This window comes from Nycticebus coucang, chromosome 16, assembly GCF_027406575.1.
Source record: "Nycticebus coucang isolate mNycCou1 chromosome 16, mNycCou1.pri, whole genome shotgun sequence".
Lineage (NCBI taxonomy): Eukaryota > Metazoa > Chordata > Mammalia > Primates > Lorisidae > Nycticebus > Nycticebus coucang.
The window spans coordinates 19,369,992-19,384,722 of record NC_069795.1 but is presented as its reverse complement, the minus strand read 5'-3'; the positions used below and the strand labels follow the sequence as shown (position 1 = coordinate 19,384,722).

At 36.6% G+C, this 14,731-nt stretch overlaps 1 protein-coding gene across 4 annotated transcripts in view; it reads left to right on the top strand.

Moving 5' to 3' along the window:
* JAM2 (junctional adhesion molecule 2) overlaps nt 1–14,731 on the top strand; it is a 69,674-nt gene that overhangs the window by 32,290 nt on the left and 22,653 nt on the right. For all 4 annotated transcript variants that reach the window (XM_053564348.1, XM_053564349.1, XM_053564351.1 and 1 more), the window contains exon 2: nt 12,590–12,652. In XM_053564348.1, coding sequence (XP_053420323.1) covers nt 12,590–12,652 — 63 coding nt within the window. The remainder of the gene's footprint in view (nt 1–12,589; nt 12,653–14,731) is intronic.

The following is a 14,731-nucleotide window of genomic DNA, read 5'->3' as shown; positions in this document are numbered from 1 at the left end:
ATGCTGCAGTTCCAGTCCAAAGGCTGTCTGCTGGCAGAATTCCCTCTTGCTTAAGGAAGTCATCTTTTGTTCTCTTTAGGCCTTCAATTAACTAACTGACGCCCACCTCCGCTGGGAAGGGTAACCTAGTTTGCTGATTTAAATGTTAATCTCATTCAAAAACACCCTCTCAGAAATATCCAGAATAATATTTGACCATATATCTGTATCCCGTGGCCCAGCCAAGTTGACATACCTATATCTGGACACTGTGCCCTAGCCAAGTGGACACATAAAATTAACCATCACTATGTCATTTTCAATTGTATATCACAACTTTTTTTTTTTTTTTGTAGTTTTTGGCTGGGGCCGGGTTTGAACCCACCACCTCCGGTATATGGGGCCAGCGCCTTAGTCCTCTGAACCACCGGTGCTACCCATATCACAACTTTTAATAAAGCAAATGATTTTATTTAAGACAACCTCTCACTTTGTATTATGAAATTTAGAATTTTTTTTTTTTTTTTTTGTAGAGACAGAGTCTCACTGTACCGCCCTCGGGTAGAGTGCCGTGGCGTCACACGGCTCACAGCAACCTCTAACTCTTGGGCTTATGCGATTCTCTTGCCTCAGCCTCCCAGAGCAGCTGGGACTACAGGCGCCCACCACAACGCCTGGCTATTTTTTGTTGTTGTTGTTGTTGCAGTTTGGCCGGGGCTGTGTTTGAACCCGCCGCCCTCGGCATATGGGGCCGGCGCCCTACTCACTGAGCCACAGGTGCCGCCCAAAATTTAGAATTTTTTATTAAGCTTATTTTTGATTTTATAATGACAAGGATACTTCTAAAAAATGACCGAATTATAGCTTTTAAAATCACATTTTAGGTTATTGCTGAGAAAGATATTTTAGGAGTTGACACCTATTATATTTAGCATCAAATATATACTTAATTTTTGTTGTACCACAATATGAAAATTTGTTCTGCACAGTGAGGTAATAAACTAAAATGTTTTCAGTTTCAAAATTGGCTGATTCAAAATTTTTCATTGTTTACTCTTATATAGCTCATCCCTTAACTAAAAAAAATTAAAGGTGCATACTCCTTATACCAATGTTTTTCAAATCTTTTTTTTATTTGTTTTGTTTGTTTTTTGTTTTTCAACCCTTTTTATCTTACACTTGACCTACAATCAAACTTTCAGGGCACACTTAAATGATGTAAAAAAATATATATATATACTTCCATGCTTTGACCCTCTTTTGAAAGTAATTTAATTAATGATCTTTAAACATTTTCACGGTACACATAAGATCCTCTCACTGCACACCAATGTGCTGCAGCACATAGGAAAAATCACTGCAGTAGTTCACCCTTTATTCTCAGTTAAACTTTTTGCAATTTCAGTTACCTATGGCCCACTTGGGGCCACAAATATTAAATGAAAAATTCTAGAAATAAACAACTCACCTGGGATGGGAATTACCTCTTTGTCCAGACATCGTCTGCTCCTGATATCCAACCTCTTAGGCATCCTTGTGGCTCCATGACCCAGGATAGGCAAACGATCCTCCTCCTGCTGTATTGTCAGAAGGCCAGTCCTAGCCTAATGCTAAGTCACAGGGCCTGTGTCATTCACCTCACATCATCTCATCACCTAGGCATGTTATCATTTCACATCATCCCAAGAAAAGTAAGCATAGTACAATAAGATATTTTGAGAGACTATATTCACATAACTTCTGTTACAGTATATTGTTATGATCATTCTATTGAATTATAAGTTATTGTTGTTCACCTCCTACTGTGCCAGATTTATAAATTAAACTTGATCATGGGTATGCATATGTAGGAAAAATAGTGTATAGAGAGTTCAGTACTATCTGCGACTTCAGGCATCCACCAGGCGGGGTCAGGGTGGGGTCTTGGAAAGTGTGCCCTGCAGATTCGGGGGGACTGTCATGTTCCATTTCATCTTCTCCATAATTAACTTCATTTCCGTTCATTCAGCAAGTATTTACTGAGTATCTACTATATAACAAACATTGTTCTTTGCCCTTTGGATTATAGGCAAAGAAAATAAAGGACCCTGCCTTTAGTACATAACTGCATGATATAATGTGTTAGAGGATAATAGGTGCCATGGAATGAGGAAAACCACAGTAGGATCAAGGGAATCAGGAATGTCTGTGGGGATGGGTAGGGTGAAGTTGAGTTGAGATAATAAGATGGTCAGACTAGATCTCATTAGGGAGGTGTCCTTTGAGCAAAGACTTGAAAAACTGAGGGAGATAAGAGACATGAGCAGGGGGTGGGGAGTGTAGATCAAAGGAAATCCAAAGGCAATAGGCCAGGTTGGGTAGGACATTTTGACCAATAAAATGACTTTTACCTTGACTCTGGGGAAATGAAGAACTAGTTCAAGGTTGTGAGCAAAAGAGTATCATGATCTGACTTAGCATTTTAAAGGGTCACTTTAGCGAATGTGTTGAGATTAGAGTCTGGACAGGCAGAACAGAAGCAGGTGACCGATCAGATGGCAATTACTATAATCCAGTGCTGAGGCCAAGCATGGTATTGTGAGAGGAAGGAGACATAGTCAAACTCTGGACACATTTTAAAGACAAAACCAGGTTTTGTCAGGTTTTGTCAAAACAAGGTTTACTGATGATTTGGTTATGAGCTGTGGTAGGTGGAGCTACTAGGGACAACTGCCAGACATTCAGCCAGAGCAACTGGAATAATTGAGTCCCTATCCTCTGAAGTGGAAAAGGTAGAGCGGTTCTAGAAAGAAAGGCAAGGTTTGAACGTAGGGTTTGAAATGTCTCTTAAACCATCAGGTGGTGAAGTCAAACTGGCATTTGGATCTGAAGTTCAACAAAGATGTCTAGAATGGAGATAAATATTTTGGAGTTGTTATTAGCACCTGGCAGTGTTTAATGCAAGAAGTCTGAAGCATATTATTAAGGAAGGACATAAAGAAGCAGAGAGGACCTAGGTTATAAGCTATGTGATGGAAAACTAGGAAAGTGTGCGGTCTTGAACATCAAGTGTAGAAAGTGGGTTAAGAAGGGTGTGATGGCTTGGCACCTGCAGCTCAGCGGCTAGGGAACCAGCTATATCCACCAGAGCTGGCAGGTTCAAACCCAGCTCAGGCCTGACAAACAACAATGACAACTACAACCAAAAAATAGCTGGGTGTTGTGGCGGGTGTCTGTAATCCCAGCTACCTGGGAGGCTGAGGCAAGAGAATCGCTTAAGCCCAGGAGTTGGAGGTTTCTGTGACCTGTGACACCACGATACTTTACCGAGGGTGACATAGTGAGACTCTGCCTCAAAATTAAAAAAAGTATTGCCTTTTATTTTCAGATTATATTTATTTATAATACCTGTATTATATTTATATATAACCTGAAAATAAATATAATACAGGTATTATAAATAAATATAATCTGAAAATAAAGGCAATACTTTTAAAAATAAATTATATTATTTATAATACATCTATATATTTTTTAATAAATTATATTATTTATAATATGTATTTATATATAATCTGAAAATAAAAGGCAATGCTTTATATCTGAATATAAATCTGTATTATGTATTTTTATATCAAAAAGCCAAGCTGTTGAAAAGGATGGTGGTGGAATACTATTTGTTTATCCCAGTGAAGGTAAAGTCTGCTCTGGTATCACTTTATCAAAACCTGAAGTGTCAAGGTGGACTCTACAAAAATTATATTGTGACAATTAGACCTTTGCATATTGTTATCTGAGCACAAATACCTTTGTCCCCTTTTAATACTTGATCTGAATGAGTTACAAAAATTCAACCTTTGTTCAATAGTACAGACTCCTTTCCTGACCATTCCTGGAGGAGCTCCAAAGATCTCAGTGATTAGGACATATGCAGATAGTCAGTAAACCAGGTCTTTTATCAGTCCCGCTAATTGACCCTGAAAAGTGTGTTTCCGTGTTAGCTTGCAGTTGATGTTTAGGAGAAGTTTGGAAATGAAAGAGTAAATCAGAGAACTGTCTTTACCCTCCCCACCCCCCCAAAAAAGGAAAATGAAATTATAGTCTCTGGATTTACAGTACCTCAGAAATCAAGTTAGCCAATTCTGATCAATCTTGCCTGACAATTGCAAATAGGACAGTTAAGCAATGCCAAACCGTTGTTTCCTTGTTCTGCACTTCAAAATAAATGGTTCTTGTTTCTTTGACTTCCTGAGGACTAATCAAAGGAAACATGAAGCAACAATAAGCTAGGAGGTTTTCCTTAGTTTTCACATTTCTTCTGCAAGCATTTATGACAATAGATTTAATTAATAACACATGTATGAAATGTAAGGCCTAAGATTTTATGAGTCATCAACCAGCAGGAAAGTTGAAAAATAAAGTTCACACAATTCTCACATTTGAAGCATTGAAGTTTGATAGAGACAGAGCGTGCATGCTAAATCACTGGGCATATAAAATTCTTAATATTTTAAAGGTTGAACTATCAGAGAATAGTCTGCTGGAGACCAATTTCTTTATCCAAGCTTTGTGGACAGTCAAATTTAGAAAGCTAAATAAACTCACTAATAAGGGGGACCCCATAATTGTGTGCAGAGATAGATTAGTAATACCCGATGTAAGAAAAGTAAAACAAAAAAAATCTTATTCTTGGAAATTATACAAAATGTCCACACACTGGGCCTTGAAAAGTGCTCCTTGAACAGAGGGCACCCCAAAGCTCAAGCCTCAGTAAATGCAGGGTCAATCTCTTTCTCTCTGTTTGCCTATTTATTATGTTTTATGTGAATATTCTATTTCATAAACCATTGAAAACATTAGCAGAGTTAACTTCCTTTGAGATATGCAAAAATAACCTCATTTGCAGATTATAAATTTAACACATTGATATAAGAGAACCCTTTGACAGTGTTAATCCCTGCAAATTTGTATTCATAACTTCTCTTAAAAGTTTAAAACATTTCACTATTTGTCAGTGATTTATGAAATTAACTCATTAAGACAGAGAAGTAAACTTCAAAAATACAAAGTTTAAAACAATACAAACCATCCATATGGGGTGGAGGTAGAGATAGTTTAGTAGATAATAGAGTGTTCTATCTTATAGATGTTGTTTAAGTGGTTTTATAAATCTAAAATAACTGTGGAATAGTAATTTCTCCATTCCCTGACTCAAACAGCCCTTGAATAATCTGTGTATTAGCTGGATTAAGGTGTTTTGTGCAGAGATCCCCAGATTCTCACAAAATTTCAAAACCAGAATTGATAATTCAGAACCAGAATTTAGAACCCAGGTTCAGAAACTTGGTTTTAACCATTTGCCCAGAGCTGATCAGATGCTGGAGAAGTGATTTGCAATACCTGTTATCAAAAATGATTTGCTTGACAATCTTACTAGTAAGTTCATTTCTACTGAGAAATATGACCACAAAATACTGGCAGGGTGTCTGGACCTTTAATCTTTAAAACTTTATCTAGGCCTAGGAGTTGGGAAACTACAATTTCAGGTAAATGGCAGTAAATAATCCTAGATCAATAAAGCTTCCGAAGCCTTAAGCACCCTCTCTACTAGGGATGCACCTAGACGCAGACCCAGATCGCATGTGTCATTCACGAGGGCAACACTCAGCTTGTGATTCCTCACCTCTTTGCCATCACACCATATGTTTATCTTGTATCTGACGTCTTTAATACTTTCCTTTGGATACTAATAAAGTTTTAAGGCCAGTGTTTCCTAGCACCTTCATCTTAAGGAGAACCAATAAGAACAGTGGTCCTCAACCTTTTTGGTATCAGGGGCCAGTTTCATAGAAGACAAATTTTCCACAGACCAGGAGTGGAGCGGTTTCAGGATCCTTCAAGCACATTACATTTATTGTGTACTTTATTCCATTATTATTAATTACATTGTCTTATATAGTGAAATAATTATGTAGCTCAACGTAATGCAGAATCAGTGGGATCCCTGAGCTTGTTTTCCTGCTACTAAGACAATCACATCTGGAGGTGATAGGAGACAATGTCACCGAAGGGTGTTGCAGATAAAGCCTGTGACCAGGTGCAGCTTAATTGTCACTTGCCATTCCCTGGCAGGGTTTTGATATGTAGAGGGGTCTGCAAGCAATCGATTTAGTATGATCTCTGTGCATTCAGACCTGTCTGCTGATGATAATCTGAATTTGCAGCTGCTCCCCAGCACTAGCATCACCGCCTGAGCTCTTCCTCAGATCATCAGGATTAGATTCTCACAGGAGAGCAACCTAGATCTGCACATGCGCAGATTACAGTAGGGTTCCTGCTCCCATGAGAATCTAATGCTGCAGCTGATCTGACAGGAGGCAGAGCTCAGGTGTGACAACGAGCAGTGGGGAGTGGCTGTAAATACATTTGTACCCCATGGCGCACCTCCGCTGGCAGTTCCTAACTGGCTATGGACCACCTCCAGGTCTGTGGCCTGCAAGTTAGGGACCACAGAATTAGAATAGAGAATGGTCAACCAATGGCCTCCAGTGAGTATGTTATTCTTACTAGCATCAATTTTGGAAGATGATATTTTTTCATCCTGTCTTAACTTTTAGGTTAACTTTTGCCATCTACTAAAAATTTGTACTCAATGTCACAGTTGAATAAATTGTATCTGGCAAAACTTGTCACTTTGAGAATATGAGGAAAACATTGCAGACTCCTGAAATGGCTTCTTTCCTGTCCAGACAGGGAGTAGCTGGTGAGAGGTTCAGCCCCTGATGGCTTTCCTACGTCAGTGGCTACCATTAAACGTTTGAAGATGTGCTAAAGACCATTTCTTTGAAGTTTTTGAGAATTCATTTTACTTTGAGAACCTAATACATATATTTTATGTCTTTCCAATACCATCTAAAAAAAATTAATCATCTAATTGTTTGGGCAATGGAATGCCCTAAAAGTTTTCCTAAATTTACTAATGCCCATAATTTAGGTGAGAATGACTTTATACTAAATTCTGAAGCGGTCCCTCTTGTACTCAAGTTGTTAAAGAATTAGAAAAGAGGGAAGACATAAAACTTCCATGTAGTATATACTAAATGTACGTGGTTTATTCAAGTGAGTTCATTCACCATTAATATTTATCTGTTAACACTGTTAAAATGGCAATTTGTAATATACTCTCTGAATAATTTCTTTACAACTATAAAGTTTGAAAACGGATATGAAGCCATTGTCAGAGTGTCTGTCAGTATCAACTTTTATACCACATTCTCATAACATCTCTCACTGATTTGAGGGAGGGACAGAGGGAGAGAGAGAGAGGCAGACTAACTAGATGCACACCTGCTTTCTAAAGTACTGTGACGTTGAACAAAGCATTTCACTTCTGTCTCTGTCATCTCTATCTTGTTTACTTTTCCCCCTACCCCTTAGATCTAGTATCCTGAATGATAACGCGACAGATGAGCATATTGTCAAACTTCTGATTCCTACCTCACTGGGTTATTTCCTATCCATAATAAATATTATGGGTGGTGCTATTTTATTCCTTACTGCTAACTATATATAACTTTGCATATTTGTTAGTAATTATCTATCAGTGATAATCAAAACTACCTGTATATTAATTTTTGTTTTTTAGAACATATGAAAAGATCTATATTCACAGTTTTTATAATTTGTGTTTATCCATGATTTGGCCTATACTATACTACACTTTTAAAGTGAACAGAAAAACCTCTATAAAACTTCAATTTTTCCTAATCATATTTTCAATTAAAAGTGTTAATTTAAATAAACACTTAAATTAACACTTAAATTTCAATTAAAAGTGTTAATTTAACACTTTTATAGTAATTTTTAAATTGGAGAAGTGTAAAGTAAGTATTTATTAGTTAAACAAGATTATCTTAGAAAACTAATATAGAAAACAAGAACTTTTATTCTTAAAGTTGGGGAGAAAAGAAACACAAAAGGTTTCATTTGACTTGGAGTTATTTGACTAGGAGTTCCTAACAGTTCTGGAAATAATCATCTCTAACCTGAGCGTTTGCTAGTGCTTTTGGAACACATCTACAACTGTTAAAGATGTTTTTTAGCTAACTTTAAAACAATTGTTGACCTTAACCAGCGGCCCTACATGACAACTTTTTGGTTTATTTTCCTATTTAATTTATTTTGGAAAAGTGAAGAAAAAAATAAAAAGTAATCCAAGAAAGCAGCCAGCGAGGCTGTTCCTAACATCTGTTAGTGATATGTTGACATAAAATCCAACATTTTGTTTTCATAAAAAGATTTATTAGGTACAAGTTCTTGAAAAGTGGATTTCAAGACTAAAAAAACTAAAACAAAGTAGAAATCTTATAACAAATAAATGTTTATTAAGATTCAGAATGTTCTATTCCATTAAGTTCAACATAAGTGAATTTTCAATATTTTTATTTAATTCACATGCAAACTTTAAATAAATAGAGGAAGTAAGGTGGCTGGAAGATGACACTTAAAAATCATAAAAATAAACATTGAGCTACCAAGAAATACTGTCTATCATTAATTTATTAAAACTAATCCCCTTTATAATTTTTTTCCTTCATAATTTTGCTAGTTCAACTAATCCTCTTTTTAGCATCTGGGATACCTTTTTCTGTTCAATTATTTATAGATACATAAAATTTACAAGGGAATTAATATAATTCCTTAAGTTAACAGCTGTAATTTTCCACAGAAGTCTTAAAAATGATTTTTAAAATTTTAAGAAATATTTCTCAAAGGAAGGTTTAGCAAATAGAAAACTGGAATTCAGAAAGAAGAAAAATTATCTCCTTTCCCAACAATTCCTGAAACCCAGTTTCTAAATCTGCTGATCTCAGACTATATTAAAATTTACCTCATATGTTAGAAAGGCAGAGCTTACTGAAGGAAATGAACATTCTCAGCAGGCAGTGTGGCGTTTGAAAAGTTCAAAGACATGATGATATGGAGGGAACAAAGATTATCTTTTCCTACGTTGCCCAGATTTTTTTCCTCAACTGGTTTCCAGGATAATAGAATCTTCATTGTTTTGTCTAAAAAGTATACTAAACTACTTCAAAAATTACAGGAATTGTCAATCACCATTGAAACTTGTTTGAGGGCACTAATTCACACATTGCTAAAGGAGACATTTTCAAAGTATACTTTGAAATTTTCTCAGAATAACCACTTGGATTTGGAATCACTGGCAAAAGTGTTCAGAGATTCTGTCATTAAATGTAGGAGTAACGTGAGGAGGGCATATGAGGTCCTGTGTTTTCCCCAGCTCCCCAAGGAGGATTCAGGCTTGATTGCCTTAATCTTGTCCCTTCCTCTGTTCTCCGAGGATCCAGGCTCTAGCTTTGGAATCACCAAAAGAAAATGGGGGAGGAAAAGAGACACCAGGAGAGAAAGGGATGTGGGGGGTTTCAGAGGAATTTAGGATAAAAAGGAGAGAACAGCTGATAGGTGATAGAAATGTATGGAAAGAGTGGGGGAGAGGGAATATTTAAAAGGATTACTTGGACCTCTTTGATGGTTGTTGAAATGTATAAGCAGAAGAGTTATTTTGAAGTTATTCTTTGGTGGCCTTGACACCTCTCTTTAGACTATACCATATACGTCCCTACTTTATCCGGATGTATTTACAGCTGTCAGTAAAAAGGTTCAGTTCACTGCCCCATTCTTTACATAGACACCAGGTTTGCCAGTTTCCCTAATGAAGAAGTTTGTAATTTAGAGATATATAGAGCCTAAATAGTTCAACAGGGTAGCTAGACATTTGAGTCCCCTATACTTTTGCAAATAATTGATTTCTCAAGTAGATTTGCTGTCCAGGATTCTAAAGGACAGAGGAAAGAAAACGAAAGAAAAAAAAGTTTTTCAGAATGGCATATGTTTCTTAGGAGTGGTAAAGTCTGGCACAGTGAAAAGAGTAATTTACATGTTGAGATAGATAGATAGATAGATAGATAGATAGATAGATAGATAGATAGATAGATAGATAGATGAATTCATACTTATAAAGCACTAAGCATGTTCCCTGAGTCCTGAGTGCTTAATAAACATTAGCTATTATTGTTCTTTCTCAAGAGATCACCAGGGTTTGTGTTCTCCAACTCACTTTTCTTCTCTCTACTCTAAATCTGTGGAGCAGGTATATTTTATTTATTATAGTTTCTCTTAAATTGTTGTCTAAGCTGCAACTTTTTTTTTATTTTTCTAAAGGTCAGGGTTTTTAAAGTTTATTTTATTATTATTATTATTATTTTTTGTAGTTTTGGCCGGAGCTGGGCTTGAACCTGCCAACCCTGGTATATGGGGCTGGCGCCCTACTTTTTAAGCCACAGGTGCCACCCAATGGTCAGGGTTTTTAAATGTGGACAGTCAGGAAGCATTCTGTTTTCCACTCTGGTTTGGTTGTCCTCTCCTTGAGGCAAAGAACACTTTGTTGCATGAAGTTATGAGATGAGAAAGAAAGCAAAGAGCCAATATTTCAGAACGCTGTGATGAATGACACACGTTTTAGTCTGTTGATGTGAACTGACAAGTGAATGGATGAGAAGATACATGCACTTATCACAAGCAATGGCTTAAGTTTTGGGCATGAGTGACATGTGGATTGTGATGCCTTTCACAGTGAGGGGATTTTTAGAAATAAAACGAAATTTGAGGACAAGCTGGTGAGTTTTCTTTTGCCCATGAGTTTGTTGTGCTTGTAGGAAATGGGCATACATTGAAACCTCTATAATTGGCCACCTCCATACCTTAAGCTGACCCAATTTTCATAGACCAGACATGCACCACATGTACTCAATGTATGGGGGCCCAGTTTCTCATGTTGACTGTTTGTATGCTGACCAGTTTGTTACAGTTCCTTGGTTGGGCAACTTACAGAGGCTCTACTGTGTAGTTGTCCACCAGAAAGGGGTTTATGGAGTTAATCTCAAGAGAGAGATTAGACGTAGAGATAGGGATTTAGGAATTTGGGGTATTAAATGGTAGTTGAGTCAATGAAAGTACAAATGACGATATAAAAAAGGAGATAGTTGAGGCAGAGAGGCAGTTTCTGGATGGACGGACAGATGAATGCATGGGCAGAACAACTCACAAAAGAGAGAGAATGAAGCCCCAGGATCGGAAAGGAAGGACAAAGGCAGGGAGAGAATCATGTCACAGAATACAAGGGCGTCAACAGAGTGACATTTCATAGAGAGGTCAGGGAAGATTAAGACTGAAGAGTGCTCATTGGATGTGACAACAGATAGGTCCTTTTTGCCTTGGTGGAAACAGAGCCAGTAGATTGAACAGTAGGATAGCTGGTAGATGATCAGAGGAAAAACATTTCTATTAAATTGTAAAAACATATATATTCAAGAAATAACCTTCTTATAGAATTTCAAAATAGACTTAATCGGTCTGAGATTATTTCATGTATGATTTTGAAACAACACCAGTTCACTATTTTATAATTACAACACCTTCCCAAAAGAATTGCTTGCCTTCGGGAACTCTTCAGTAGTATCACTTTGATCTGACACCTTTCAGCCCCCACCCCATTTACTCCTTTGTATGAAACAAGAAATGGGCTCATTTATTCAAAAAATATTTATTGTGTCTTGTTTATGCCAGGCACTGTTCCAGGTGTTTGGGCTCTATCAGAGAATAAAACAGACAACAGTCTTACCTTCATAGTGTTTATGTTTTAGAGATGTATACTTAAGGAAATTATGTAAATTATTTTTAAACATGATCCTTAAACTAGACTACCGAATGGCGTCCATAAAGTGAAATAGCACGAAGTGATATATACCAAAGCTTGAATAAGAAAGTTTTAAATTCTAAGTTCTGCTACTTTCTTGTTTAACTTCTAATAATGCCTACCTCATCAGGTTCTTTTGAATTTTGAATTTTATCAGATAAAAAGAAGTATGTGAAGGTACTTTTTAAAGTGAACATTTCTGTATTAGTTTAAGGGAGTGATAACGATGCCAACAGTAGCAGGAGCAGCAGCAGCGTCACAGAACTATGAGATCACAGTAGCTGTTGAGTCCAACATTTGTTTTAATCTATACACCAACCCTAGAAAATCATTGAAATGTTTTTTTAGGGAAAAACATAAAAATGTTCTGCTTGCATTTGTCATCATAATTCTATAGAGAGTTTATATACATCATTTATACATTTCATCATCAAAAGTATGTAAAGTGACTCATTTCTATGTGACATAGGACTGTTCAGAGAGAAATTCATAAAGCTGTTTATACCCTTGAATCAGGCTCTAAGAACAAATAGCTTTTACTAGATCGCATAGTAAGCTGGACTAAGGCTCCAAGTTCTTGTTTAATGATTAAGTTAGTGAGAGTACATTCTTAGTGGTGGGGTGTAAAGAGATTCATAGGTTCTGCTTTGGGAAATGCTTAAATGCCAAAACCACAATACAGAAAATTAAAGAGACCTTCATAGTTTGGTTTTGTCTTTCCTGCTTTGATACTTTAAAACTTATATGTTAGAAATTGTGTAAAACTATCACCAAACAGAAGGCTGGTTTTCTTGAATATTGCATTCCATTTGAACATTTGAAAATGGACTTATGCTATCTGTTTTGATCTTTCAGATCATAAGGCTTATGGATTCTCTGCCCCAAAAGACCAACCAGTCACGGCGATAGAGTACCAAGGTACAGTATCTTACTGATTTTCATAGACTGGATTGTTTAAAGAACTCAAGAAGATGATACACACAAGATTATCTTTCTGTTTGTTGGGATCTTCAGCCTCACCTTATGTTGAATTCCTTTGCCTGAAATATTGCTTCATCCTGTTTTCACCTCTTTCTCTACCTCCTCAGTGGCAATTTTGGACATTCAATATGAGGCTACATGTACAATGAAGGTCACTTATTACATAAATTATCTCCAACAAAGCAAATCTAATTTGTGAAACTGGAAGATGGAGATCTTGAAAAGTTTCTAGCCAGCTAGAAATGGTAAATGGAAATTAACTCTTTAATTCCACTTTGTGGGAAAGCCTAATATCCAATGTACTTAATACTAATATGAATCCAATAGATGATCTAACACATGCCCACATAAGAGAAAAACTCAATTTCATTCAATTGGGGGAAGGGGGAACAAGGGCATGGGGAGAGGGATTGGTGTGCTCCTACTTAATGGGCACAGTGTAAGGGTATATGGCACACCTTTTGGGTGCAGGACACAACTTTAAGAGGGACTCTACCTAACAAATGCAAATACTGTAACTTAGTTGTTTGCACCCTCCTATTAACCTGAAATAAAAAATAAAGTAAAATAAAATATATAAAAAATAAATTCCCTTTGCATTTAAGATGACTTTAATGTAGCCTATTTTTGGATTCCATTTAAAAATGTATTTTTAGCTTCTTAACACTCTTTATAAGGGGGAGTTGATTAATGGGTATAAAATTTCAGGTTTATAAGATGAAAAAGTTCTAGAGATTGTTACATTTATGACAGTATGCTTAACAATACTGAACTGTACAGTTAAAAATGGTTAAGATGGCAAATTTTATGTTATATATATTTTGCCATAGTTAAGAAATTTTAAAAAGGAAAAATAACAAAAGAAATTAGAGCTTTTCATTAGTTTACTTAAACTATTGACTACCTAGTAGTTTTTGAAAGGATCTTTTGTTTAAAACACAATAACCCTAGGCAACCAGAAGAAGTACTATTTCTTAATTGTAATGCTTGTTTGGCTGGAGGTTGTAAACATTTAAGAAACAGGTTCTAAATGTCTGATCCCTCATCTTTAGGTATATCTTGGGTTCCTGGAGTTAGAAAGAGCTAGATTTGAAAGAAAGAAATAAAGATTCAAGAAAGGATGGCCAGGCATGGTGGCTCACGCCTATAATACTAGCACTTGGGAGGCCAAAGTGAGTGGACTGCCTGAGCTCACAGGTTCGTGACCAGCCTGAGCCAGAACAAGACTATGTCTCACTTGAGCCCAAGAGTTTGAGGTTGCTGTGAGCTATGATGCCTTGGCACTCTGCCAAGAACAACAAAGTGAGACACTTTCTCAAAAAAAAAAAAAAAAAAAAAGGGCAGTGCCGGTGGCTCAAGGAGTAAGGAGCCGGCCCCATATACCTGGCGTGGTGGGTTCAAGCCAGGCCCCGGCCAAAAGTGCAAAAAAAAAAAAAAATTCAAGAAAGAAACTAGAGAATTAAATGAGTTAGTATTCGTATAGTGCTTTCAATAGTGCCAAGCACATAAATATTATATATGCTTATTAAATAAAAATACGTTATATAAGAATCAGACTATCATTACAAAATAACAAATCACTTGATAACAAATTGCATAAATAACTACAGTAGAACCTCTGTAAATTGACCACGCAAGGGGCTGTAATAAACTGGTCAACATACAGAGGTGGTCAACATAAGGAATAAGGCCTACTGTATCTGGTGCATGTCTGGTCTATGAACATTACGTCAAGTTTAGGAGGTGGTCAACTATGGAGGTTCTACTGTAGTTATTAAGCTATTAAAGCTATTTACTATTAAGCTAGTAAAACACTCTGTTGTGAGTTAGTTTTAAATGGAGAGACATAGAGAGGAAATTAATGACTGGGAGTAATTTGGGACTAGGGAGCACTTACAGGGAGGATAAACAGGTCTGGGAGAGATGCCAAAAAGGAGGCTCAAAAGGCCACAAGAGTGAGCACGGTGGGAGAGGGAAAAATGGACCAGGATGTCCCTGAAGGACAAAGGAAGTGAA